The 27300-nt window shown below is 41.6% G+C and overlaps 2 protein-coding genes across 3 annotated transcripts; one reads left to right on the top strand and one right to left on the bottom strand.

The window, feature by feature from the left end:
• On the top strand, positions 1 to 19121 carry itga10 (integrin, alpha 10). Of its 2 annotated transcripts, XM_066683326.1 has the most exons (23): positions 1 to 127; positions 4280 to 4445; positions 5534 to 5607; positions 6674 to 6818; positions 7509 to 7657; positions 7823 to 7966; positions 9112 to 9315; positions 9529 to 9659; positions 10419 to 10585; positions 12098 to 12240; positions 12806 to 12916; positions 13304 to 13389; positions 14317 to 14458; positions 14688 to 14780; positions 14872 to 14948; positions 15111 to 15200; positions 16014 to 16098; positions 16285 to 16398; positions 16545 to 16652; positions 17166 to 17279; positions 17477 to 17572; positions 17873 to 17986; positions 18556 to 19121. In XM_066683326.1, the coding sequence occupies exons 1-23, from the start codon at positions 29 to 31 to the stop codon at positions 18610 to 18612; spliced, it is 2709 nt and encodes a 902-aa protein (XP_066539423.1). In that variant the 5' UTR covers positions 1 to 28; the 3' UTR covers positions 18613 to 19121. The 2 variants fall into 2 exon arrangements, with proteins under 2 accessions (XP_066539423.1, XP_066539422.1); XM_066683325.1 differs by lacking the exon at positions 18556 to 19121 and having other exon boundaries at positions 17873 to 18475.
• On the bottom strand, positions 19109 to 27256 carry polr3c (polymerase (RNA) III (DNA directed) polypeptide C). The gene is made up of 15 exons (XM_066683327.1): positions 27102 to 27256; positions 26003 to 26149; positions 25531 to 25795; positions 25089 to 25247; positions 24748 to 24845; positions 24373 to 24477; positions 23809 to 23901; positions 23649 to 23729; positions 21495 to 21546; positions 21169 to 21229; positions 20800 to 20950; positions 20601 to 20702; positions 20470 to 20519; positions 20005 to 20154; positions 19109 to 19526 (listed from the first exon to the last, which is right to left on the bottom strand). The coding sequence occupies exons 2-15, from the start codon at positions 26147 to 26149 to the stop codon at positions 19445 to 19447; spliced, it is 1596 nt and encodes a 531-aa protein (XP_066539424.1). The 5' UTR covers positions 27102 to 27256; the 3' UTR covers positions 19109 to 19444.
• Positions 27257 to 27300: the final 44 nt, after the last annotated feature.

Below are 27300 nucleotides of genomic sequence, written 5' to 3' on the forward strand. Positions count from 1 at the left end.
AGGAGCGAGGGAAGGCGCCACTAAAGTGATGATTGTTGTGACAGATGGAGAGTCACATGATGGAGAAGAGCTTCCCGGAGCCCTGTCAGAGTGTGAGAAACTTAACATCACTAGATACGCCATCGCTGTGAGTCTCCTTCTCTTTAACATCCCTGATGTATATGTAACATCCCCTTCTTTACCCCTTTCAATGAAGGACTTCAGCTACTAAAAGTGTTCTCAGATCATGCGTAAATTCCACGGAAAGGCATTGACCAACAGAATGAGTGTGGAGCAGCCGCACACGAGCCTTCATTTACCACATCCAGCTCCTAGAAAACAGAAGTGTAGTGGCCTAAGAAGTTATTTGAGAAATGTGGTACTGACAAGTCACATTAGCCGCATGCAGTAATCTATTTGTATTGTGTATTTTGAATGTGTTATAAATATCTGTATTATTAACGTCTTAAAGATATATTTTTGTGTAATTGTTTAAATACCAGGAATGTTTATTTCTGCTTTCTACCCGGACCTTCCTACAGCCTGCCTATATTTTGACAGTTGTGAATTTCTGAAATTATATGGTACAGAAGCAGGTCAAAGCTGTTTTTAAAAAAAAGGTGCCCCTCCCATAGAATAAGCAAAGCACTGAATATGAAATTCTACCATAACTGTCCAATCTCCACTTAACTGGCCATAATTGGCCCTGAACTATTCTGAGCGTGTGTCTGCCCTACACCCTCCAATTCTCTCTTTCTGTGTCTCGAGAAACTCGACCCATTCTTTAAACAATTATAACCACCAGATTACACCACAGAAATAGATTAAAACAGAGTTCTGAAATAGCCTGTCTTCTCCTGCCCATTACAAACCCTCAGAGGTTGTAGCGCCCTCTTTAGTCTCCTCTCTAAACCCATAACACAGTGAAAAGCGTAAATTATTGAAAAGCCAAGTCAAGACATTGTCTGACGTTTGTGTTTAAAATATTAATTTGCCTTGCTTTTAGTTGTAGCACTAGTGCAACAATGCTAATGTGTAATTCTTTGTGTTTGTCTTGGTCTGCTACACATATGTTCTTAATTTTTTGTTGTAACCTTTGACCTCTACCTTTCTCCTGGGTCTTGTTTGGGGCCATGCTCCCTTGATGGTTTCAGGTGTCCCTAGTTTGTTCTTTCCAACACTGGGTGGCACATTTGTGATTATTCATAGTCAATAAAGTTTGAAAAATGTAAAACATCTAATTATATTAATTTGTTTACCTCATAACTCCATGTTTTGTTTGTCTGTAGGCAATCTAAAAAAGAACATTTATGATACCGGACATGTTTGAATGCTGAACATGCTACTGCCTTTAAAAGAGCAAAATCAAGTACAGTGTGGTTTCTATGCTCATTCAGTTTTGTTACTATTCTAGCTAACCAACATAGGCGTGTTTAACTGGACACAAAACACAGCGAGCCCACTTGAAAAGAATGCAATCATAAGTTGAGGGTCTCAAGAGAACCACAAATAAATGACAGAATGAAAGAGTTGGGAAAAGGAGCTTGTTTATTTGTTCTGATTTGGGCCGACCCCTGAGTTTTTTTTATAGTTTTTTTTACGATTACACAGGAAACAAAAGAGCCTAGTTAAAACAATTGTCATAATTTTGGTATATTTTAAAAATATATATTATGTTTGAATTGAGTTGCTTATCTATGCTTAATTATCTAATAGGTCTAAACTCACAACACTGTTCTGCTCACACCACCTAGTGGCCTGGATGTGTCAAAGTTTCTGTACTCAACCTATTTAAACGTGGCCACCTCATTTGGGATGGGACCCACTCTGTATAGCACAAAATGCTTTATTCATGGACAACAAATCAATGTGATTCTTCATCTAATGTGTCCCTAATAGAACTGCAGTAAAAATAATGTATAATCCCATTTATGAATATTAATTGCTACATATTTGGTGGTAAAAATGTTTGGTAGAAAAAGATGACATTACAAGACTTTGCATAAGTGCTTCACCTTGTCTTTATACTTTTTTTTAACTCAGTTTGTCTGCAGGAACAACCCTCCTTTAGCTCTTTAGCGCTAATTGGGTTAAATTGCTAAAGGCTAATTTGGTAGCATGTAAATATGTACTCTGTCTGATCTTTGGACGGTGATGATATGGGAGTTTCTACGGACTAGGAGTAGTACAGCAAACTCTTTCAATTTCTGGGGGAAAAGGCCTTGGAAAAGTTGGGTTTTCCATGATATGGATGCTATAACATGAAACAGAAGTGACCTAAAATGCTCCTAATTCCATAACTCCCCCTTTCCTCCAGTCAGCATGACTATATGTAGAAACCAGTACCAGCTGGCAGCAAACATGGAAATACTCTGGGGTTTGTAAGAAAGATGGGCAAAGGACACGCTTGTTACATTTCTCTGAGATCTAAAGCAGACAGATACACTTGACACTGAGATATTCATAGACAAATGTCAGGGGAAACTGCACACATGAAAAATGCTTAGTGCACATAATACTTGTACCCATGCACCTCCAATGTCTATGTTCTTTTACTTAACCTTCCTGCTCTGTCCATGTTCTTATGCATGAGGATTAATTGCAACTCAAGCTCCTGTGGCATGTTGATGTTTGGGGACTCACTGTTGAATCTGGAATAATTTAACCCCTTAAATGCTAAGGGAATGTAGATGGACCATTAAATGTATGGGTTGCAAAGGTTGCTTTATAGAGGAATTCTTTAAAAAATATTTTTCTGAGGTTTGCCAAAATGTTCTCCAGGAAGATCTATTTTATGGGGTTACTGTATTTGTAAATGAGTCATTCATGCTTCACTTAAGCTTGGACACACTCCAGGGAGACACAAGTATACAATCTTTTCCCAAAATTGGGACAGAAGATTATTTCTCTCTTAGCTTCTAGGTGAATGGAGTGGCACAGTGGTGCAGCAGGTAGTGTAGCAGTCACACAGCTCCAGGGACCTGGAGGTTGTGGGTTTGAGTCCTGCTCCGGGTGACTGTCTGTGAGGAGTGTGGTGTGTTCTCCCTGCGTCTGCGTGGGTTTCCTCCTGGTGACTGTCTGTGAGGAGTGTGGTGTGTTCTCCCTGTGTCTGCATGGGTTTCCTCTGGGTGACTGTCTGTGAGGAGTGTGGTGTGTTCTCCTTGTGTCTGCGTGGGTTTCCTCTGGGTGACTGTCTGTGACGAGTGTGGTGTGTTCTCCCAGTGTCTGCGTGGGTTTCCTCCGGGTGACTGTCTGTGAGGAGTGTGGTGTGTTCTCTCTGTGTCTGCGTGGGTTTCCTCCGGGTGACTGTCTGTGAGGAGTGTGGTGTGTTCTCCCAGTGTCTGTGTGGGTTTCCTCCGGGTGACTGTCTGTGAGGAGTGTGGTGTGTTCTCCCTGTGTCTGCGTGGGTTTCCTCCGGTTGCTCCGGTTTCCTCCCACAGTCCAAAAACACGTTGGTAGGTGGATTGGCAAAAGTCAAAAGTGTCTGTAGGTGTGAGTGTGTGTGAAGGACTGGCGCCCCCTCCAGGGTGTATTCTCGCCTTGCGCCCAATGATTCCAGGTAGGCTCTGGACCCACCGTGACCCTGAACTGGATAAGCAGTTACAATTAATTAATTAATTAATTAATTATTGCAGTAAGTTTACTCTGTAAATTGTACTTAAAATGTAAAGAGTCCTTGGTGACATAAAAGACTTCTTGCTATGCTGCCAGTAGATGTTCTGGGCCCTGTGTGTGTGTGTGTGTGTGTGTGTGTGTGTGTGTGTGTGTGTGTGTGACTGATGCGGAGGTGTTATGGCTCTTCCAGAGCTTCTCACCGGGTTCATAAACTCACATCATCTGGTTTGGTGCTTCTCTATTTATGCGGAGGTGTTTGTTATTCTGCATGAGAACATATCTGTTCTTTTCCTTACCCTCAGAGTCAGACCACCGTTTCTCATGATGCTTTTGGGATTAGCTTGTGATCTGTTAATTTGTTAACTGTTAACTTGTTGATTTAATGTTGCGCTGGATAAGATTATTTTGTGACAATGAAAACAATGGATATTGAATCAGGAAGAACATACACATCCTAAGATAATGTTTTGTTTTATGTGTGTACAGCTGTGTTCAAGGTCAGGAGTGTGGCTCAGATACAGCAGGGTTTTTTTGAAAATGAAGTGGAATTTCATTCTGTTTTTGAGATATAAAAGAAAGTAGTTTAGAATGTTTGATTGATATTACATTGTAATCTCTCTCTCTCTCTCTGTCTCTCTCTCTCTCTCTCTCTCTCTCTCTCTCTCTCTCTCTCTCTCTCTCTTAGGTTTTGGGTCACTACATTCGCAGACAGCAGGACCCAGAGACGTTCATTAATGAGATCAAATACATTGCCAGTGACCCAGATGAGAAATACTTTTTTAATGTAACTGATGAAGCAGCACTGAATGATATTGTAGATGCATTGGGAGATCGCATCTTCAGTTTGGAGGGTAAGAGGCAGGAGCCAAAAAAAATGTCAGTAATATCATTGTTTTAGTGATTTTATATGTGTTTGAAATGTTCAATTGGCTTGCAGTCTTATGTTTAAAAAAACATTAAAGACACGGTAGCCTGGTACTGTTTGACTGGGAATTTATAAAACAACCTGTGGCTAGCTGTTTAATGAGTAGACACTCTGTCTTGTGATAATCTTGACTTATGAATTAAGCTTGGGAATACAGTGTGGTAGTACAAGGTAAAATATTTAAACCCACACCTCCAAGTAGACTTTACACTGCAGAGATCATGTGCCACATTTCAAAAAGCAATAGACATCACGTTTTGCTTTGGGGCATCTTTATTTATTGCAGTGATGACATCCCTCCTTTGCTGATAGTTATTCTAAAGTGTGGGAAAGGATGATGCCACCCAGTTAGAGGAAGGGAGGAGAAAGAAAGGAACTGTTTGGAAGGACAGGGAAAGGTGCCCTGCAACTAAAGCGTCACATCTGGAGCAGGGCTCAAGGACGTATTATCTTCATTCTGAGTAGGGGAAGGAAGCAAGGGAGAGAGAGAGTGAGGGAAAGTGAGATTGGAGAGTATAGATATGAAGACAATAACGACAGTTAAGGTGTGCTGTTAATATACAACTGTTGGCATGGTAGGGTGTTCACATTCACCCACACAGAGTAAAATCGTAATACTGTACACATCAACTTTGTAAGCCTTATACTACTATAGGTCTCCTGCTTAAAACTCTGTTTGAAAGTTTTTGAATTCTGTATTTCACAAAGGTATTAATTACTTTAGGTACAAAACTTTAATTACTGTGGACAAGCGACCAACAAAAAAAACAAGGTTTAAAAAAATGATTTTTTTAAATAAAATTTTTTTAAAAAATTATAAATATTTAAAATATTCTAAATATATTTGTTATATACTTTTTTCTTTAAAAAATATATATTTTAATATATTTTATAAGTATTTTTGCTTTTGTATCTTTTGTTTAATAATCATTTGAGATGTTTGTGAATAAATCTGTATCTGAATTTTTGATTTTATTTTGTTACTTTTGTTTCTGTGAATTTTCCCTGCGACAGGAACACTGGGATACAATGAAAGTGCCTTTCTCATGGAGATGTCCCAGATTGGCTTTTCAACACACATTTTAGAAGTGAGTAGACAAATCAAAAATACGTTTGTTTTTAGTGGGTTAGTGATGATCTGTTTGTCCATCACTGTTCTATTTCTGAACGTAAATGAGTACAAATTGCCATTTTGGTTGCTTGCTGTCTTGATAAGACTTTTGAGGTTGTAACACACTTTTTAATCTACAACATGCTGAAAATATTCCGAACTGTGAGGTTGTTAGGAAGTGAAATTATAAAAACGTTTATGCTACAATTTAGGAGTGTGGTGTGTTCTCCCTGTGTCTGCGTGGGTTTCCTCCAGGTGACTGTCTGTGAGGAGTGTGGTGTGTTCTCCCTGTGTCTGTGTGGGTTTCCTCCGGGTGACTGTCTGTGAGGAGTGTGGTGTGTTCTCCCTGTGTCTGTGTGGGTTTCCTCCGGGTGACTGTCTGTGAGGAGTGTGGTGTGTTCTCCCTGTGTCTGTGTGGGTTTCCTCCGGGTGACTGTCTGTGAGGAGTTTGGTGTGTTCTCCCTGTGTCTGCATGGGTTTCCTCCGGTTTCTCCGGTTTCCTCCCACAGTCCAAAAACACGTTGGTAGGTGGATTGGCAAAAGTCAAAAGTGTCTGTAGGTGTGAGTATATGTGAAGGACTGGCGCCCCTTCCAGGGTGTATTCTCGCCTTGTGCCCAATGATTCCAGGTAGGCTGGAAACGTTTATGCTACAATTTATGCTACAAAGATATACCCTGAAAAGACATCACACTGACTCTACAAGTCTACTATTGAACTTCAGCAGCCACTTCAGGCAATTTCTCTAATGATTCACCCTATAAAGCAGCTGTTATACCGACACCTACTAGACATTCTGTACTGAATTTTAAACAATGCCCTAAATAGAAAACAGTGTAAAACTAATGAATATACACTTTTATGAACACGGTTTACCTGCTGGAACATTCATTTTAACCACAACGAAAGATAAAAGTGATTTTGATTTTTAAAACCTCAGCTGGAGTGTATCTGCTTGTCTTCGTGTTTTTTAATCACTAAAATATCAAATTAGAGCTATATTACTAAAAGCTGACATCCCTTCTTTATGTTTATCTTTTTCAAGGATGGGATCTTGTTTGGGATGGTGGGAGCGTATGATTGGGAAGGAGGAGTGCTGAAGGAGAGCAGTACTGGAAGGATCATGCCTCCGAGAGAAGCTTTCGAGAAGGAGTTTCCACTGGAGCTGAAGAACCATGCTGCTTACTTGGGTAACCTCAACACAAAAGTCAAAACCTGGTGCACAACACCTGCAACCAATATACGCCATTCATAGTAAGCACAAGAGAGCTGTCTTTAGTGAGAGCAAGACCCTTTATTGTTGGTTGTTGGACTGAATATTAAAGTTACATAGTGTTCCATGAATTCAAATCTTTGTTTAATATACACTATATTGTTTTACCTTCTGATATAGGAATAATACATATTTGATGTATTATTTGTGATTATTGGGCGGCACGGTGGCGCAGCAGGTAGTGTCGCAGTCACACAGCTCCAGGGGCCTGGAGGTTGTGGGTTCGATTCCAGCTCCGGGTGACTGTCTGTGAGGAGTTTGGTGTGTTCTCCCCGTGTCCGCGTGGGTTTCCTCCGGGTGCTCCGGTTTCCTCCCACAGTCCAAAAAAAAACACACGTTGCAGGTGAATTGGCGACTCGAAAGTGTCCGTAGGTGTGAGTGAATGTGTGTGTGTCTGTGTGTGTTGCCCTGTGAAGGACTGGCGTCCCCTCCAGGGTGTATTCCCGCCTTGCGCCCGATGATTCCAGGTAGGCTCTGGACCACCCGCGACCCTAAATTGGATAAGCGGTTACAGATAATGGATGGATGGATTTGTGATTATTATACATAACACAACCTTGTGTATGTATATATCTGAGAGTTGTGTGTCATTGTATGTATGTTACAGGTTACACTGTGTCCTCAGTGACTGTAGGGGATTGGAGAAAGCTCTATGTAGCTGGGGCTCCGAGGTTCAAACACAAAGGAAAAGTTATTCTGTTTGACCTCAGTCAGTTTGGAGATGTCACCATAACCCAGGCCCTCAATGGAGAACAGGTACAGAGCTCCTTTTCTAATTAGTTCCTTTTAGTGAAAGACCTGTGGTTTTTGAATCATTCTGAAACATACCAAAATGAAGTAAGAGTGAATTATGGTTAAAAGAGAGATTGTAGTAAACCATTTTAGTGATCTTTCTCTGTCTCTCTCACTCTCTCTGTGAAGATTGGCTCATATTTTGGCAGCGAAGTATGCGCGGTGGATGTGGATCAGGACGGGATCACAGACATTCTCCTCATTGCTGCCCCCATGTTCCTAGGAGCAGGAAACAAAGAGACAGGAAAGGTTTACATCTACTGCTTAGATGGGGTAAGAGGCTTCACAGGACACAGAGTGTATTTCAGTATGTATTTTTAAAAAAAGTGAATCTGTATTGCTCCTTTTTCTCAGTAAATCTCATTTATGCCTTTCATGAAAACTTCAGTGATCAGTGATTAAAACCATTCACTTGGGTGAGTGAAATGAGCAGAAGGGGCAGAGCAAAATTATTCTGTTGTATGTTATTTGAGCTCTGTGAGGTTAAAGCACATTTGACTCAAAATATCATACATTAAACTATTTCTAGAGCACAGAATTAAAGGCTCTAACAAACCTGAAATTTTACACACCTCTAGCTGGGTTGGTGTGAATATTGTCATATTAACATATGAATGCAAGGAATGAAGTGTGTAAAAATACTTGACACTTTGGTTTTTCTGCATCACACATCCAGGTATTACTGGTCTCGGGGTGTCAGATACCATGTGTTTCGTGGAATTCTTTCAAGGCTTATAACCCATCATTCTATTTTACCTGTAAAAGATATATATATATATACAGGGTGGGCCATTTACATGGATACACCTTAATAAACGGGGAATGGTTGGTGATATTAACTTCCTGTTTGTGGCACATTCATTTGTGGGAGGGAGGGAACTTTTCAAGATGGGACTTTTATCTTTGGGGTCATCTGAAGGCAGTTATCTATGCTGTGAAGATACGAGATGTGCAGCACCTGAAACTACGGATACTGGAAGCCTGTGCTAGCATTTCTCCTGCTTTGTTGCTATCAGTGTGTGAAGAGTGGGAGAAGAGGGTTGCATTGACAATCCAACACAATGGGCAGCACTTTGAACACATTTTATAAGTGGTCAGAAACTTGTAAATAATTCATAAAAGAATAAAGTTACGTTAAAACCAAGCACACCATTGTTTTTCTTGTGAAATTCCCAATAAGTTTGATGTGTCACATGACCCTCTTCCCATTGAAAAAACAAAAGTTGGATTCAAAATGGCCGACATTAAAATGAATAGTTTCCCCCCTCCCATATACAACTGTGCCACAAACAGGAAGTTATTATCACCAACCATTCCCATTTTATTAAGGGTTATCCATATAAATGGCCCACCCTGAATATATATACACAAATGTTTAAAATTTTCATGGAGGTCTGTTTGTTTCTTCTCTCACTCAGGAAGGTTTTGCTCCTAATGGGACCCTGAAATCTCAGGCAAAATCTCAGGACGCTCGGTTTGGTTACTCTATGGCTGTGGCTCCAGACCTCAACCATGATGGCTATGCTGACCTGCTGGTGGGAGCGCCTCTGGAGGACGACCACCAGGGGGCACTCTACATTTACCATGGAGACGAATACTATATTATACCCCAGTATAAACAGGTAAATTCATCAGTGCAAACCATAAATTGGTTAAATACTTAAACAATTACTGATTATTGTACACTGTGCCCCAACCAATGAGGTGCAAGTAGATTTTTATGTGTGTCTGACTTTGTATGCTGTAAAAAAATCTTACAACGGACAAATTAAGTCTCCAATTTCTCTCTTTCTCTCTCTCTTTCTGTCTGTCTGTCTCTCTGTTTGTCACTGTAGCGTATCTCTGGCTCCTCTCTCTCTCCAGGTCTGCAGTACTTTGGCCGTAGTTTGAGTGCTTTGTTGGATATGGATGGAGATGAGTTGCTGGATTTGACTGTGGGAGCTCAGGGCAGTGCTGTACTCCTCAGGTTCTCTATACCACAGAGCGTTTAACAAAGACACTAACAAATGTATTGTCCGTTCCTTTACTGTAGATAAATACAATCCAATACATCCATCCATCCATCCATCCATTATCTGTAACTGCTTATCCAATTCAGGGTCGCGGGGGGTCCAGAGCCTACCTGGAATCATTGGGCGCAAGGCGGGAATACACCCTGGAGGGGGCGCCAGTCCTTCACAGGGCAACACACACACTCACACATTCACACCTACGGACACTTTCGAGTCGCCAATCCACCTGCAACGTGTGTTTTTTTTGGACTGTGGGAGGAAACCGGAGCACCCGGAGGAAACCCACGCGGACACGGGGAGAACACACCAACTCCTCACAGGCAGTCACCCGGAGCTGGAATCGAACCCACAACCTCCAGGCCCCTGGAGCTGTGTGACTGCGACACTACCTGCTGGGCCACCGTGCCGCCCCCAATCCAATACAGCACACGTTAATACAGCTTCACACTGCTTTATGATCTGAATACCACTTTTGAAATGTTAGGTACTTAATTTAATTAACACTTAATTCTTAATATTATTCGTGTCTAAACTTTCTTCTGGATATCTTCATTTTCTACTAACTATTTGAAACCTAAGCATAGAAACTCTCACACATCCAGGCCAATAGGTGTCAGTATAATGGCTGTTTCACAACATGAAGAAGAACCATTAAAGAAAATAAAAAAAAATTAAAAAGTGAATATGTATCTAACTTTTCCACTTTTGTGTAGGTCTCGGAGTATAGTTCAGATCAACGTCAGTCTGTCCTTCCAGCCAAGCTCCATCAATGTGATCCAGAAGAGCTGTGTGAGAGGAGGTAGAGAATCATCCTGCCTCAACTCCTCCCTCTGCTTCTTTGCCAACAGCCGCTCGCCTGGAGCCTATGGCACACACTTTGGTAACACACACGAAAACACAACACAACACACTTACATATCCTTACTGTTGCCAGGAACTTATGGAACTGCTTTGAAAACTACAAACACACACACACGTAAAACACATGTCCTCATGGTTACAGCAGTGACCTTTGACACTGACTCTAAATTTAACAGCGGGCAAAAGCTACATTTTACATCTCATATTCATAATATTAACTCATTTTTGTGATTTTCTTTGACCTAGAAATTACTGTCACTCATCATTAGATATATTTACATTAGTCAAAAATGCAGCAGATGGCTCAGGAACTAAACACATGGTCATATCACACCAATCTTTTCAATGGCTTCTGAACCAAATCAGTTTCTGGAGCCCACCCTGAATCACTGGGCTCATAGTCACACGTAGGGATGTTTTTTGAGTAGCCAATTCATCTACCAACATTGTGGGAGGAAAACTGAGCAGTTTTACATTTATTTCATTTATTTTTTATATTAATTTTATTTAATAACATGTAAATCCCAGCTATTCTTTACATTGGGTGACCATTCCACAAAATAAGACCAACAGAAATGGTTAATTTTGCATTTTTTCATTCTCTTGAAAAGTCGCCATTTGGGAATGTTTGTTTGTTTATGTTAGTATGTTTATTTATTGATTGATTGATTGATATATACTAGGAATTATGTAATAATATTAATTAAGTAATATTTAAAATATTCTTCTTTCCTCACATCGTTATAGACATATTTTTATTAAAAAATAAATTAATTAAACCAGTATTTCTGCTGCTTTAAAAACAACATAAGAAAAAAAGGGTGAGAATTAAAACTGTTGAGAAATATATGAAATTTCAAAAATTTAATTTGCACGGTGGCGCAGCAGGTAGTGTCGCAGTCACACAGCTCCAGGGGCCTGGAAGTTGTGGGTTTGATTCCTGCTCTGGTTGATTGTCTGAGGAGTGTGGTGTGTTCTCCCTGTGTCTGCGTGAGTTTCCTCCGGGTGACTGTCTGTGAGGAGTGTGGTGTGTTCTCCCTGTGTCTGCGTGGGTTTGCTCCGGGTGACTGTCTGTGAGGACTGTGGTGTGTTCTCCCTGTGTCTGCGTGGGTTTCCTCGGGGTGACTGTCTGTGAGGAGTGTGGTGTGTTCTCCCAGTGTCTGCGTGGGTTTCCTCCGGGTGACTGTCTGTGAGGAGTGTGGTGTGTTCTCCCTGTGTCTGCGTGGGTTTCCTCTGGGTGCTCCAGTTTACCCCCACAGTCCAAAAACACACATTGGTAGGTGGATTGGTGACCCAAAAGTGTTTGTAGGTGTAAGTGAATGTGTGTGTGTTGCCCTGTGAAGGACTGGTGCCCCCTCCAGGGTGTATTCCCGCCTTGCGCCCAATGATTCCAGGTAGGCTCTGGACCCACCGCGACCCTGAACTGTATAAGCGCTTACAGATAATGAATGAATGAATAATTTGCATGATTATCATTGCTAGGGAATATGTTTTCATTTTTTTCCTGTAAAAACACAGCCCTTGTTTTCAGATCTGCAGGTGGCAGCCATGCTGGATGATCGAAAACTTTCTGCACGTGCTCTGTTTGACTCAAACTCCCAGAGACAGACTGTCATAGGCATCAGAGTTCAAGTGGGAAACACCTTCTGCCACACGCTGCCCTTCCATGTGTTTGTGAGTCCACACAGAAAATATAAATTACATAGCTATAAATATATAAGGAAATATAGATTAATTAAATAAAAGTATCTAGTGATAATGTAAAATTGATATGTAAATGTTGTGGCTGATTCCAATTTTAATTTTTATTGTTTTAAATGGTAGGGAATTTGAAAAATCTTTACCTGTAGCTACATGATGCACACAGACAGTTGAAAACCTGATAATAAATATAAGTATGAAAGATTTCACAAGAATACTAGTATGACTTTCCAGACAATACATATTTTGACCAAGAAACAGGAAAGACAGATTCATAGTCCTTCGTTGATAAACTGACTGTATTTTCTTTGTTCCATATTTATATTTTTATGGCATTTGGCAGACACACTTATCCAGATATCCTTTTACAAATGAAGAGTTTTGGAGCTCTTTCCTAATGATTCTTATTATTTTAGCATAGTGTGTTTGCCTAAGTAAGAAAATAAATCCCAGTCTGATGTGTGGAGGATAGTGATGTTACCCACGACACTACACCAACAATTTTTCCTTTTTTTCCCTCAAATCTTCTGACAAATAGGACACAGCAGATTACATCCGGCCTATCAGTTTCTCCATTCACTTCCAAATCAATGAAACAGAAAGTGGCCCTGTAATGGACGAAGGGTGGCCAACCACACTGAAGAAAACAGTGAGTTAAACATGTCTGTAACTCAGTGGTATTCCCAGCTCTGAAATAACACAAAATAGTCTTATTTAATATATACATTCAGTGTTGTTTCATTCATTGAATAACTGACTTATTTATTTTTTTGTGTTATCGCCCCCTACACATCCTGTAGGGTATTACAGTCTGTCATTAACATGTGGGTAATAGTAACAATAGTAAGATAATAGTAATAAAGTTACTGCTAATTATAATATGGTATAAATTTACCTTTTAGCTGTAAAGCCTATATTATTACCCCCCTCGCCCCATACCCTTCATTCAGGTGACAGTCATATTCTCACCCCTTCATTCATTTGAATGAATAGCAGCTAATGTTTGTTTCTGTTGGATGGTTTGTGTGTTTATCAGATTCCATTTTATAAAGACTGTGGGGAAGATGATGTATGTGTGACAGATCTGGTTTTGAAGGCCCACATGGATATTTCAGGAACAAGGTATAGTATTAATCAAGCCAACTACACTGCTCTTAAAGGGACCAGTGCGTGAATGAGACTTAATTATTTTGAGCTGTATGATTGAACGATTTAAAAAAAAAGAACAGTTCACACCTATGGACACTTTTGAGATGGCAATCCACCTACCAACTTTTGTTTTTGGACCGTGGGAGGAAACCGGAGCACCCAGAAGAAGTGGACACAGGGAGAATACACCAAACTCGGAGCAGGGCTCAAACCCACAACCCCAGGACCCTACAGCTGTGTGACAGCAACACTACCTGTTGTGCCGCCATGCGGCGGCTGTGATATTTGACTTTCATTCATTCATTCATTCATTATCTGTAAGCGCTTATCCAATTCAGGGTCGCGGGGGTCCAGAGCCTACCTGGAATCATTGGGCGCAAGGCGGGAATATACCCTGGAGGGGGCGCCAGTCCTTCACAGGGCAACACAGACACACACACACACATTCACTCACACCTACGGACACTTTTGAGTCGGCAATCCACCTACCAACGTGTGTTTTTGGACTGTGGGAGGAAACCGGAGCACCCGGAGGATACCCACGCGGACACGGGGAGAACACATCAACTCCTCACAGACAGTCACCCGGAGGAAACCCACGCAGACACAGGGAGAACACACCACACTCCTCACAGACAGTCACCCGGAGGAAACCCACGCAGACACAGGGAGAACACACCATACTCCTCACAGACAGTCACCCGGAGCGGGAATCAAACCCACAACCTCCAGGTCCCTGGAGCTGTGTGACTGCGACACTACCTGCTGCGCCACCGTGCCACCCTATTCAGGAACAATACATTTAAATTAATTTAATTAAAATAAAGCCATATGCTGCAGAACCTATGATTTTGGTTTAGTTTCAGACCTGTTACATCATTTTTTGTTCTTTGTTTGCAGACAGCAGCCATATGTGATCCGCAGTCCTCGCAGACGCTTAGCGGTTGAGGTTCAGCTCAGAAACCAACTGGAAAATGCTTACAATACTAGCCTCAAGCTGTACTACTCCAGAAACCTGCACTTCAGCAGCCTCAGTATACGGGTGAGTACTCGCACACGATTAATCATAACATAGACTAACTACTCAAATTCTTACAAAGTTCTGTAGGTCCTCATTTCATTCTTATTTTTCCGTAGTGTTGTGTAAGGCTTGTTCAACCTAGCAATAGCAGCTATGGAAAAATACTTTTGTGGGTACAGCCTGAAAAGGGAAATGGACTCTAATGAAAATTCCCTCTCTTTCTATCTGTATGTAACTCTCTTTCTCTCAGGAGGATGCTCAGTTTAAGATTGAGTGTACGGCTCTGAGCTCTAACTCTCACTCCTGTAATGTCAGCTATCCAGTGTTTCGCTCACAGTCCAAGGTTTCTTTTTATTTCATCATTTTCTCACATTAAAAAGAGACTGTATTGTGACTGATGAAACATATATTGAATCTCTCTCTCTCTCTCTTAGGTGAATTTTATGTTGGAGTTTGAATTTAGCTGTACATCTCTTATTAATAAGGTTCAGATGAAGCTAGTAGCAGCGAGGTATACAAACACACACATTTACACGGCTCACTGTAGATATTTTCTTGTGGCTTGTTTAATCCAATGATTTTTCTTCATCAACTTGCACAGGTGCAAGGACAGATATTTATACCCTTAAAAACAGATTTAAATCTTTATATGTCTGTGCTCTGTGTGTTACAGTGACAGCGTTGAGCGAGAGGACACTCTGTCAGATAACACAGTTCAGTTAAACACTGTAGTTCAATACGAGCCGGATCTCTTTCTCACAAGGTTAGTGACTCTTTCCAATCACTTCTACAACAATTTTGCTCTTTTCCTACAATACACTAACCAAGACACGGTTAGTGTCTGAAGTTTGCTTCTTTAATTTAGCACGGTGGCACAGCAGGTAGTGTCGCAGTCACACAGCTCCAGGGGCCTGGAGGTTGTGGGTTCCGGGTGACTGTCTGTGAGGAGTGTGGTGTGTTCTCCCTGTGTCTGTGTGGGTTTCCTCCTGGTGACTGTCTGTGATGTGTGTGGTGTGTTCTCCCTGTGTCTTCGTGGGTTTCCTCCGGGTGCTCCAGTTTCCTCCCACAGTCCAAAAACACACGTTGGTAGGTGGATTGGAGACTCAAAAGTGTCCGTAGGTATGTGTGTGTGTCTGTGTTGCCCTGTGAAGAACTGGCGCCCCCTCCAGGGTGTATTCCCGCCTTGCACCCAATGATTCAAGGTAGGCTCTGGACCCACCGCGACCCTGAACTGCATAAGGGTTACAGATAATGGATGGATGAATGAATTTAGCACTGGAGCTACGAGGCTAACCATTAATACATAAAAGGATTAATTTTACATTTTTTTCTAAATACGGCAACTCACATTAGATGACAAATCATATTGTGTTGTAGTCTATGAATGAACCTGTTTACGTGCCATAGAGCAGGTCTACGACATGTGGGAGGCCATGACTAAAACAGGTGTGGTTTAGAATGTCTGATACTTCCAGGTCACTTATAAGCGTTATATTTCATAATGTGAAGAAAAATTTTATATATTATTTGTAAATATTTGTGTTGTGTGTTTCTTACTTGTTTTGCTCCTGTGCAGTGATTCTAATCTAAACCGGTATGAGGTCCATCCCACCAGGACTGTGTCAGAGGGGACGGGACCCGAGTTCTACACACATTTCAGGGTGCGGACGTAATCATCAAGCCTTATTAAACAGACCATACACATAGCAATACCTTTTAGCAAATTCAAATCACTATGAAATTCAAGTGTTAAGGAAACAACACATCCACGTTCTGATGTTAATTTGTGTAGTTTTTATGTTTGAGTGTGTGCCTTGGTTTATTCATGCTTGTTTGTGTGTGTTCAGGTGCAGAATCTGGGCTGTTATGTAGTCAATAATCTGGGGCTCATTGTGACTTTACCTGCTGTAGCTTCAGGAGACAGAGTTTTCTCCTCTGTGGTGGAAGCTGTCTCTCATAATGTGAGTGTTAAACTGTGTACGGTGTAGCTGATCTACACCACCCTGTTCGGTGTCCAAATTTAGGTTCTAATAGACTGTTGTAGCTATCACTAGAAGTAAAACAATAAAACAGTTACAAAAATGTCTTCATGTTTTTGTGGGTGCAGGCCTCAGGTGTAAACTGCAGTATTAGGAGTGACCTGGCTCAGCTGAAAGCTGCTACGAGAGATGTGCATCCACTTCATCCTGAGGATATGAAGAAGAATGAGATACTGGTGAGAAACATGTCCTTGTTGGTAATCATCTTGATACTTCAGTCGTCACACTGTATTAAGTCCAAGGTGAGGAATTGAAAAAGGCATAATAAATTCAGTGGTATTCTGTCAGCACAAGCTGCCCAGGAAACATTTAGCCGTTGATTCAACGTTGAAATAACGTAATGACTGCCGTCTAATCAACGTTCTCTTAAGGTTGAAAATGAAAGTTGAAAAGACGTCCAAACACATTGAAAAGACGAATATTAGACGTATTTTGGAAGTCCATTCACGTTATTAATTGGTCCCGAAATAAATTACTTGTATAAAATGCGTTTTGGACGTCCAATGACGTTATCGATTGGTCACCACTTGATAACTAACTGATTAAGGTGGATTTGGGACGTCCATTGACGTTTAAAATATGTCCTTGACGGACAGACTACTTTTAGACCTATTTTGAACGTCCAGGGACGTTCCTTGTTTACTGGGTAAGCAGTGTTTCTAAATTCTAATTTGTGTGTGTGTGTGTAGAATTGCAGTACAGCATATTGCGTGGAGGTTGTCTGTGAAATTCAGCAGCTTCTAAAAGGACACACAGCGTTTATCCGCATCACTAGAAGAGTCCATGACAACTTCTTCAGACAGGTAAGGGGCACACACACACACACACACACCAAAAAAATAACATTCCTGGGTCAGCTGATATTAATACTTTCTCTCATTGTATAGTACTTATATACCAGGCTTAATATGATGCCCTCTAACATGTCATTCCTGCTGAGTACATGCTAACCGCCCTCTCTCTGTGTGTATGTGTATCTGCAATTTTCTGTGTGCATCAGGCGAAGTTTAAAGCTGTGATGATAGTTGGCTCATATCAGCTCACTGCTCGAGAGTCTAATCTGATCACCTTGGGGAGTGCTGCCCTCTGGAGGGAGGTGAGAAAACTGCAATAACATCAGAATTTTAACAACAGTTACATTACTACTACCAAATCTCACATATTTAGCTAATGACCAGTGTTCTGTCTCCAGAATTGATGCTAGATTTAATGAGCTATTAATTCTAGCAACTAATAACCTTAGAAAACCCTACATAATTTTGGCAATGACCCACCCCAGACCCTAAACTGGATAAATTGTGAATGAATGAACGACTTAATGTAGTGTAAAGTCTTGATACATAGACCATAAAGGCACCAGATGTATTCCTTTATTTGTGTGTTTGTGCACGTGTAGACCGTGTTGGAGGTGTTAAAAGGTCGATCGATTCCAATCTCCCTGTGGATTCTGATAGGCAGCATCATCGGAGGCCTGCTGCTGCTCGCACTCATCATCTTCGTCCTATGGAAGGTATACATTTTCAGTGATTATACTTCTGTAACATTCCAATATTTCACATACAGCTCAAATACTATATCTCACACGCTCTGCAGCACTCATACATAAACATGTCATTGGCAGGTATCTCCCAAGTGCCCCGTTATCGCCCCACACATGAATACATCTAAAGAAAAATACAGCTAAAGAAACAGAAGTTCTATGATCTATGCTCAAAATCCTACTACAAGTATTTTGCAAATTGGAATGTAATTTTCCCCAGGATAACCATTTCTTTGTATGGCTTATGTAATATATTGTGCATTTATTGTGATGAACAACACAAACAAGATGGGAATTCTTAATTCACCTTGAATAGAGTAATTAGACAAAGTATAAAGCTCAAATTTTAGGCAGTTTTGTAAGTTGCAGGCTTTAAGCTTCCTAGTGCTTGTTAGCTACATTAGCTTCATTAATGCTAAAGCTGAAGAAGCAAACTCAGGCATATAATAGCTGATTAGCATTATGTGAGGTAAGTTTGTGGTATTTAATCTACTGCTTCAATATAATTACTAATTTCACATATTCCGGTTGCTCCACAGCTGGGATTTTTCACAAGGAAACAAAGGAAAGACAAGGCCGAAAACCACAACGACTGAACTAGCATCAGCTTTAAAGTTTCTTCTGTGGAGACTATAGACTGCACTTTTGGTTTTAACAAGTGACCCCTTCCCTTCCTCAGGGAGCAGAACTTTACCTTTACAGCTGCTTTCCCTCACTGGAAGAAAAGAGTGGCAGCTTAAAATAAAAACAGTATAAACAGGCCCTCTCTCTTACTCTACAGAGGCACATTTGGGGTCTAGTGTGTAGACATGTGTTCTGAGGGAGCACAAGTAAATAAAGCAGGACTTCATTAAAACCCTGTGAGAAGTGGACTGAACTTGGGTGTGATTCCCAGGGCATTGTGATGAACGACCTCAGAGCGTCCAGATATTTTTGGATCACAGTGAGGAGGAGGAGGACGGAGGGGACAGACATTCAGTGCAATCAAATTCCCTGTTCACAGGAGTGAAGTGCATAATTCAAAGCAATCAGATCCACTTTATTTATCTCTGAGTAGACACACATTTATCCAGTCTATGAGCTCATTTCCAAGGTTTGTAAATTGTTCTGCAAAAAAAGAGCCAATGTTGAATAAAATTTTGTAAATCATTTCACACAAATATGACCTCCTTTCTCCTGACAGCAAGTGCTTTATTAGATTTCCATATTCAATTTCTTTGCTCCTTTATAAAATAACTCAAGCAGTAAAATTATTCAAATGATAATAATCAATAAAATAATCAAATGGTTTTGTGAACACAATACGGAACTACAAGGCAAGAAATATCTACATGTTTTACTCATTTGTAAGCGGTCCAACACCCAGCATCTCTCTCTCACAAACACACACACTCTACATTTTCATTAATCAAAAAAAAGAGCCATATATCAGTGTGCAGAAGACGTTGAATTGATGTAAGACTCTAACAGGAATATTGTCTCATCCACTTGATTTTCACTTGAGTCCAACCTGTAAAACCAACCAGAAAAAGAGTGTTTTAAAAAAAGGTTTTTGAATAACATTCAATTATTGAACATATTTATTTAATTGCTGCAATCAACTGTAATTTTCTTGAATTTTCTCCAACCATAAGTCGCGGCCAATTACACCCATTAGCTAAAATTCCCCTTATCACACACACACAAAGCCTCCAGCCCAGGAAGATACAATAAATTCTAACACTAAATCATACTGATGCATTGATTTTAATAAGTATGCACTGAGATTTTGTCCACTTAAAATGTCTGGTCAAAAATAGTCAAAATGGCTCTTTCAGTTTTAGTCAAAAAAAAGTAAAAACTGGAACCGAAAACTCGATAAAGATTCTGAAGTGCCGAACCGTATGTGTGTTTATTTATTGTCAGTTTTGTTGCTGTTTTTTCAGTTTTCACTTTGATGCCTTGCTCGTTTGTACGCCCCTATATATTATATTAAGCCTGTTCAGTACTTGTTGATGTGGTGGCGGAGAGCCTCCAGCTGCTGTCTCTCTGGAGCCGTGATCATCTCCTCCACCTCTGTCAGCTGAGCAGCATCAGCTCCGCTCGACTGCATAGATGCCAGGATGGCTTCAATACGCTGAGACTTCTCCAAGTGACGTCTGCGATCAACCACCAAAGCCAAAAATCACAGCGCAGCACTGAAAACCCAACAAGCTTCAACACCTTGAAACTTTTCTAACCACTTCATTAGGACTGTAACCCAAGAGAATGTCTTGTAAATCATATAAACATTGTACAGCTTTATAGTGCTTTTTATAATTAAATGATTAAGCCATATCTTTTATAGTGTGTTACAGAACTACACTGTGACTCAATAATAAAGATTTTTTGTTTTTAATCACAGCACTGGCTTTATTTTATATTTCATAACAGCTCTCTTTCCTATGAGGCTTTGAGGAGTGTGAGGAACTCACTTGTTTTCTTTAGTCTCGAACAATCTCCTCTGTATCAGGTTTCCCACTGCCTGTTGAGCACAGAGAATCACATTATAATAATTCAGTGTTATATATCTGTCATGTATCGTATATAGTTTGATGTGCAGTACCTTGTAGCAGTTCTGTAGCAGTAGTCTTGCAGTGGCCAGCTGGTTTACAGTGTAGAGGTAAAAGGTTCTGGAGGGGGCATGATCAGGGGTCTTGGGGATTTCCTGTATAAACAGAACAGCAGTATAAACGTTTAATCCAGTTTAAACCGATTATGAGCAGATTTGTGGTAGGTCTCCGTTTTTTATGTGATTTTGTTACTTGTAGCTGGACGAGGTTTTCTGAGAGCAGTGTGTAGAGCATTTCTTTAGCCTCCTTTGCTGGAATCATGGCAAAGTCTTCCACCTGCTTCTGCTCAAGGTGCCGTTTCCGTAACAACAGCCGAAAAATACGAGCCGACCGAGAGCCAAATCTGCACACAACGTATCATATATATGAGAGACAGCACAAGCTAACACTAAGACATGCTAACGTGTGTGTATTGAAGGTAGGATTTGTATGTAGTAAACTTACAGACATAAAAAACAATAGATTCAAACATCTGACAAAATCAAACAGAACCAAATACAGTCACAAATTAAATATGAATGGGGTAGAGTTTTAAATAAAACAGGAAGTAACCTGACTGACCTCTCTTGGACCACAGACTCCAGTGTAGCTCTGGCCAGATTAGCTAGAGCTCGATGCAAATCTGGACACAAGTCAAGGATCAACTTTATAGAGTTTTACTTTTGGTTTTCTATTAAATACACAGTTATGGGAGGAAAGCTGTTTACTAAAAACAAATGTGCTCTCTCTGTATTAATCTCTGTATTATCATGTCTCCAAAAAAGTTGAATGGAAAATATTATCTCCAATCTGTAGTCGACATCAGGTCCATTCAGTAGCTAACACTTAACAGCCCATGATGATTTTCATGAGACCAAATATGACTTTTATGGCAGTGCAGAGGATACTGACAACATACATTCCACCTCCGCTGTCCCCGGTCTTACTCACAAACTCCATCTAAGAGAAAGACAGACAGAACCAGTGGAAGAAGTGTGAAAGCACTCTTACTGACAGACAGAAATCTGACTTCACAACAGCTTCTTTCTATTATCTGCAAATAGAACACATCCAGACTGTTCATTCCAGAAGAAACATTATACAAGCGATGCATAAACACATTTTTGGCTATGAAGTGTAGCTATACAGATCGTTTACTCAGACACACACACACACTTTTATTTATTATTCTAGGTTTATGTGTGTGCACGGTGGTGCAGCAGGTAGTGTTGCAGGAGGTTGTGGGTTCAAATCCCACTCCGGGTGACTGTCTGTGAGGAGTGTGGTGTGTTCTCTCTGTGTCTGTGTGGGTTTCCTCCGGGTGACTGTCTGTGAGGAGTGTGGTGTGTTCTCCCTGTGTCTGCGTGGGTTTCCTCCGGGTGACTGTCTGTGAGGAGTGTGGTGTGTTCTCCCTGTGTCTGCGTGGGTTTCCTCCAGGTGACTGTCTGTGAGGAGTGTGGTGTGTTCTCCCTGTATCTGCGTGGGTTTCCTCCGGGTGACTGTCTGTGAGGAGTGTGGTGTGTTCTCCCTGTATCTGCGTGGGTTTCCTCCGGGTGACTGTCTGTGAGGAGTGTGGTGTGTTCTCCCTGTTTCAGCGTGGGTTTCCTCCGGGTGACTGTCTGTGAGGAGTGTGGTGTGTTCTCCCTGTGTCTGCGTGGGTTTCCTCCGGGTGACTGTCTGTGAGGAGTGTGGTGTGTTCTCCCTGTGTCTGCGTGGGTTTCCTCCGGGTGACTGTCTGTGAGGAGTGTGGTGTGTTCTCCCTGTGTCTGCGTGGGTTTCCTCCGGGTGACTGTCTGTGAGGAGTGTGGTGTGTTCTCCCTGTGTCTGCGTGGGTTTCCTCCGGGTGACTATCTGTGAGGAGTGTGGTGTGTTCTCCCTGTGTCTGCGTGGGTTTCCTCCGGGTGACTGTCTGTGAGGAGTGTGGTGTGTTCTCCCTGTGTCTGCGTGGGTTTCCTCCGGGTGACTGTCTGTGAGGAGTGTGGTGTGTTCTCCCTGTGTCTGCGTGGGTTTCCTCCGGGTGACTGTCTGTGAGGAGTGTGGTGTGTTCTCCCTGTGTCTGCGTGGGTTTCCTCCGGGTGACTGTCTGTGAGGAGTGTGGTGTGTTCTCCCTGTGTCTGCGTGGGTTTCCTCCGGGTGACTGTCTGTGAGGAGTGTGGTGTGTTCTCCCTGTGTCTGCGTGGGTTTCCTCCGGGTGACTGTCTGTGAGGAGTGTGGTGTGTTCTCCCTGTGTCTGCGTGGGTTTCCTCCGGGTGACTGTCTGTGAGGAGTGTGGTGTGTTCTCCCTGTGTCTGCGTGGGTTTCCTCCGGGTGACTGTCTGTGAGGAGTGTGGTGTGTTCTCCCTGTGTCTGCGTGGGTTTCCTCCGGGTGACTGTCTGTGAGGAGTGTGGTGTGTTCTCCCTGTGTCTGCGTGGGTTTCCTCCGGGTGACTGTCTGTGAGGAGTGTGGTGTGTTCTCCCTGTGTCTGCGTGGGTTTCCTCCGGGTGACTGTCTGTGAGGAGTGTGGTGTGTTCTCCCTGTGTCTGCGTGGGTTTCCTCCGGGTGACTGTCTGTGAGGAGTGTGGTGTGTTCTCCCTGTGTCTGCGTGGGTTTCCTCCGGGTGACTGTCTGTGAGGAGTGTGGTGTGTTCTCCCTGTGTCTGCGTGGGTTTCCTCCGGGTGACTGTCTGTGAGGAGTGTGGTGTGTTCTCCCTGTGTCTGCGTGGGTTTCCTCCGGGTGACTGTCTGTGAGGAGTGTGGTGTGTTCTCCCTGTGTCTACATGGGTTTCCTCCGGGTGACTGTCTGTGAGGAGTGTGGTGTGTTCTCCCTGTGTCTGCGTGTGTTCAAAACATCCATTACGTCCCATGGTCCAAAAACACACTGGTTGGTGGATTGGTGACTAAAAAATTGTTTATAGGTATAAGTGTGTGCGTGTGTTGCCCTGTGAAGGACTGGCGCCCCCTCTGGGGTGAGTTCCTGCCTTGCGCCCTATGATTCTGGGTAGGCTCCGGACCCACCGGTACCCTGAGATCTGGATAAAGTGGTTACAGACAATTAATGAATGAATGTGTGCATGTGTTTTTACCGGATCGTCCACAAGGAGAGTGAGATACTGGTCCAGAATTGGCCTGCCGATATTATAGCTGGTGGGAAGAGCTCGAAAGATCTGAGAAAAAATAAAACATGATTATACACCAAAATTAAACACTGCTAAAAAGATTTGTGTGTTTGTATTCACGTGTTACCTCATTGGCTGAGAGGGCTTGTGTGTAAGCAGCAGCAGCCGGAGTGGTCACTTCACTGAGCCGCAGCATCGTCCTCACTATTTCGCTACTCGTCTAAATAGAGAGGAAAAATTCTTTCTTATAGATCTACACCTGATAAATCAGCACATGCTTCCTTCAAGACACGTGAATCTCCAAAATATCTTTTCAAACTTCTGCTAACACAACACAACATGCTTGGAGGAGAGGACACGGCAACTCTAACTACTGGGAGGAGAACACTTACTGCAGCTCAACAGGAGAATAATTGCAGCTTAAAATGCTTAGAGAAGAACATGAACTGAATCTCAGACTTCTTAAAGAAGAACACTTACTGCGGCTTGACATATTTGAAGGGGAACATTAACTGCAGCTCAACATGCTTTAAGGAAAATACAAACTGCAGCTGAACATCTTTGGAGGACGGGATTAATATAATTTACCGTTTGAAACTACTTCATATTCATTTGTGTCATAAATGTCCCACAATAAAACAGGGAGCCAAACCACAGCGTAGGCTCAGGGACCAGAAAGCTGGATAGTTACCTGGTCCAGTTTAGAGGCCACGGCACTGATGATCGCTTGGTGTCTAAAATGAAGGTGAAAACGCTCAAAATTTACCTTCCAATAAATACTTTCATCACCATAGACCTAGAGAGAGGGAGAGGGGGAGAGAGAGAGAGAGAGAGAGAGAGAGAGAGAGAGAGAGAGAGAGAGCAAAAGAGAGAGAGAGAGAGATAGTGAGTCAGAGAGAGACAGTGAGTCAGAGAGAGATAGTGAGTCAGAGAGAGACAGAAAGAGAGAATGAGACAGAGAGACAGAAAGAGAGAGAGACAGAAAGAGAGAGAGAGAGAGAAAGATTACATTGTGTACTTAATGAAGACTCATAGGAAAGACTATATATAAATGCAGTGTGTTTACAGTTGAAGTTCTGGCCTCTGTTTTGTCAAGTTTGGCTTTTTTTGCTACTCTTCCATCTGCATCAGCATCTTCACCTGATCGCCTGCGTTTACCTCGACCTGGGACAAACAACACAGACATATAAACACACACCAACAATTTTATTTATTTATTTATTTATTTTTGTATTACTGATGAAAGCACAGCACTAAAACGCTACATTTTAAATATTACAAAAGTGTGTTTGTGTATGTTTTACTGACATGAGAGGTACTTGCGTGTGTGTTACTACCCCGTGCTGAACCTAAGGTTTGTATATAGGTATGATGGTGACATGCAGTGCGTGTGTGTGTGTGTCAGACCTGTGAGGTGTATTTGTGGTATGGTGTAACAATCTGAATGAGTCTCGGGCTGAACGTTTTTCCCTGAAATATCCACTTGGGGGCAGCGCTGCAAGAAATGGGTCTCAACCAATCGAGTGAAGGATGTGATGACGTCACTGTACTCCATGCTCTGACCGTCTGGTGGAAACAGTAAAGGAGTGTATTGTTTCACATTATACAAAACAAATATTTTTGACTATGGAAACATTTCTGTAAATAGTTTTACTCATGTTCTTACATCTGAGTGTATTTTCTAAGCTCAATGCAACAATGAACACTGGGGACCACTTATATAGGTCTATTTATCACGTCAGTAAATGTCAGTGAGTGTTTTTAACTTATGTCAAAATAGCCAAACATCCAAAATGGAGATAAGCTATTGTTCTGACTGTGAAAATATGATGTGCTCTTGCTCACTAACCCTCCATGCTGTGGGTCAGTCGATCTGCCACAGTTTTGATCGTGCTACTCATGGTCATCTGCCCCCTCTGCAGCATCTCTTCGATCAGCAGTTCTCCAGTGTCTCCGTACAGACTCTTTGCTGTGTAAATGTAGCGCGGATAGCGCAGCATGAACAGAATTTTCTCAGAATTTGCTGTGTATTCAACCGGACCCCCTGGACCTTTCCGGCCAGGGCCAAATGAACACACATCATGTTGAACCAACACACACAGGGACTTCTTCACCTGATAAAGAGGGGGTAGTGTCATAGTTCAGCCAATATTTAGTGGGTAAAAGATGAAATACATTATGTTCAAAAATTCATGGAGATTATTTCTAATGGATGCAATCAGCTACTTAAAGGTGCATGTGTCTTCAGTTATGTCCACAAATATTTTACCCAAGTACTGTAACATATAACGCACCAACAATGTAAGAACTAATGGCAGTACCAGATCAAGTGGGAGTTTGGTTTGATGAACTAAAGCTCGCAGGCTTAAAGATCCACTCCTCAAGAGCTCTGTCCCAATTCGTTCCACCACCTCCCCGAAGTGCTCCTGCAGCAGCAGCCCACACAGGCGCACTTCCTGGGCTGTCATCTACGAATGCACATTAGTTAACAAAGACACTTACATTTTAGTTTTACTGCATTTAAAGAGAGTCCTTGGGCTGTTACAGACTTTGGGTTAATGTTGATTTAGGGGTCTTGCCCTGAGACTCTCTTTGGCATAGCAAGGTCTTCCTGCCTGAACACAGAACCCTGTGGAGGGCATCAGTGTAATCAACTACACTCTGCAACCACATTAAGTGTGCATGGTCAAAAAGTCATAGTTCCTATATTTTTCACCAGGTTTCCCACAACATCGTGTATGTGGAGGATCAGTCACAGCAGTGCTGCTGGAGTTTTAAACCCCCCCAATTGTCACAGCAGGATTGCAAATTGTCCATCAACCAAAAATGTCCTGTGGGCAGTGTCCACTGACCTCTGATGAAGGACAAGAAAATGACCAACACAAACTGTGCAGCAACAGGTGAGGTACTGTCTGACTTCACTGCTATAAGGTGGACCAATGATGCAGGTGTCTAATAGAGTATTATTTGTATGTTTTTTTTTTTGTTGAATAAAACTAAAATGTGATCTATGCAAATTATGTCATATGTATATGTATATATATATATATATATATATATATATATATATATATATATATATGTATATTTTGTTTTATATTTCCTTTCTGCAATATAGTAAACAATAATGCAATATTGTTTAAAATTTCCACCTTAAATCGTGCAGAGACTGCGCTATATGGACACTATTTAAGGTGGAATGTTGTAATAAAACGCTGGAGAATATGACGCTCATGTCATTTTCCTGCCCAACCCGTAGTCTTAAACATAAATGAAGAATAAGTAGAAGTTAAACCTGTAACTATCTGAGTGAACTGCTGTTTTAAGACCAAGGGTTTGTTGTTTTAATAAAAGTTAGCACATTACATGCTAATACTTATTCGCACAGAAAATAATAAAGAGACAGAGAGGAATACTAACCTCTAAAGGGTTGTATCTCCTTATTCGCCGTGTTGTCTTCGGACGTACGCGATGTTTAATAAAACAACAAGAGAACAAATAATTTAAACTATTGACTCTCAGCTCTCACATGGCTTTCACATAGATGAAAGAGTCGATTCTTTAGTCCGGTTCAATTCCATATTTCAATCGAACCGACTCATAATTGCAACTGAATCGA

Source organism: Hoplias malabaricus, chromosome 10 (genome assembly GCF_029633855.1).
Source record: "Hoplias malabaricus isolate fHopMal1 chromosome 10, fHopMal1.hap1, whole genome shotgun sequence".
NCBI lineage: Eukaryota > Metazoa > Chordata > Actinopteri > Characiformes > Erythrinidae > Hoplias > Hoplias malabaricus.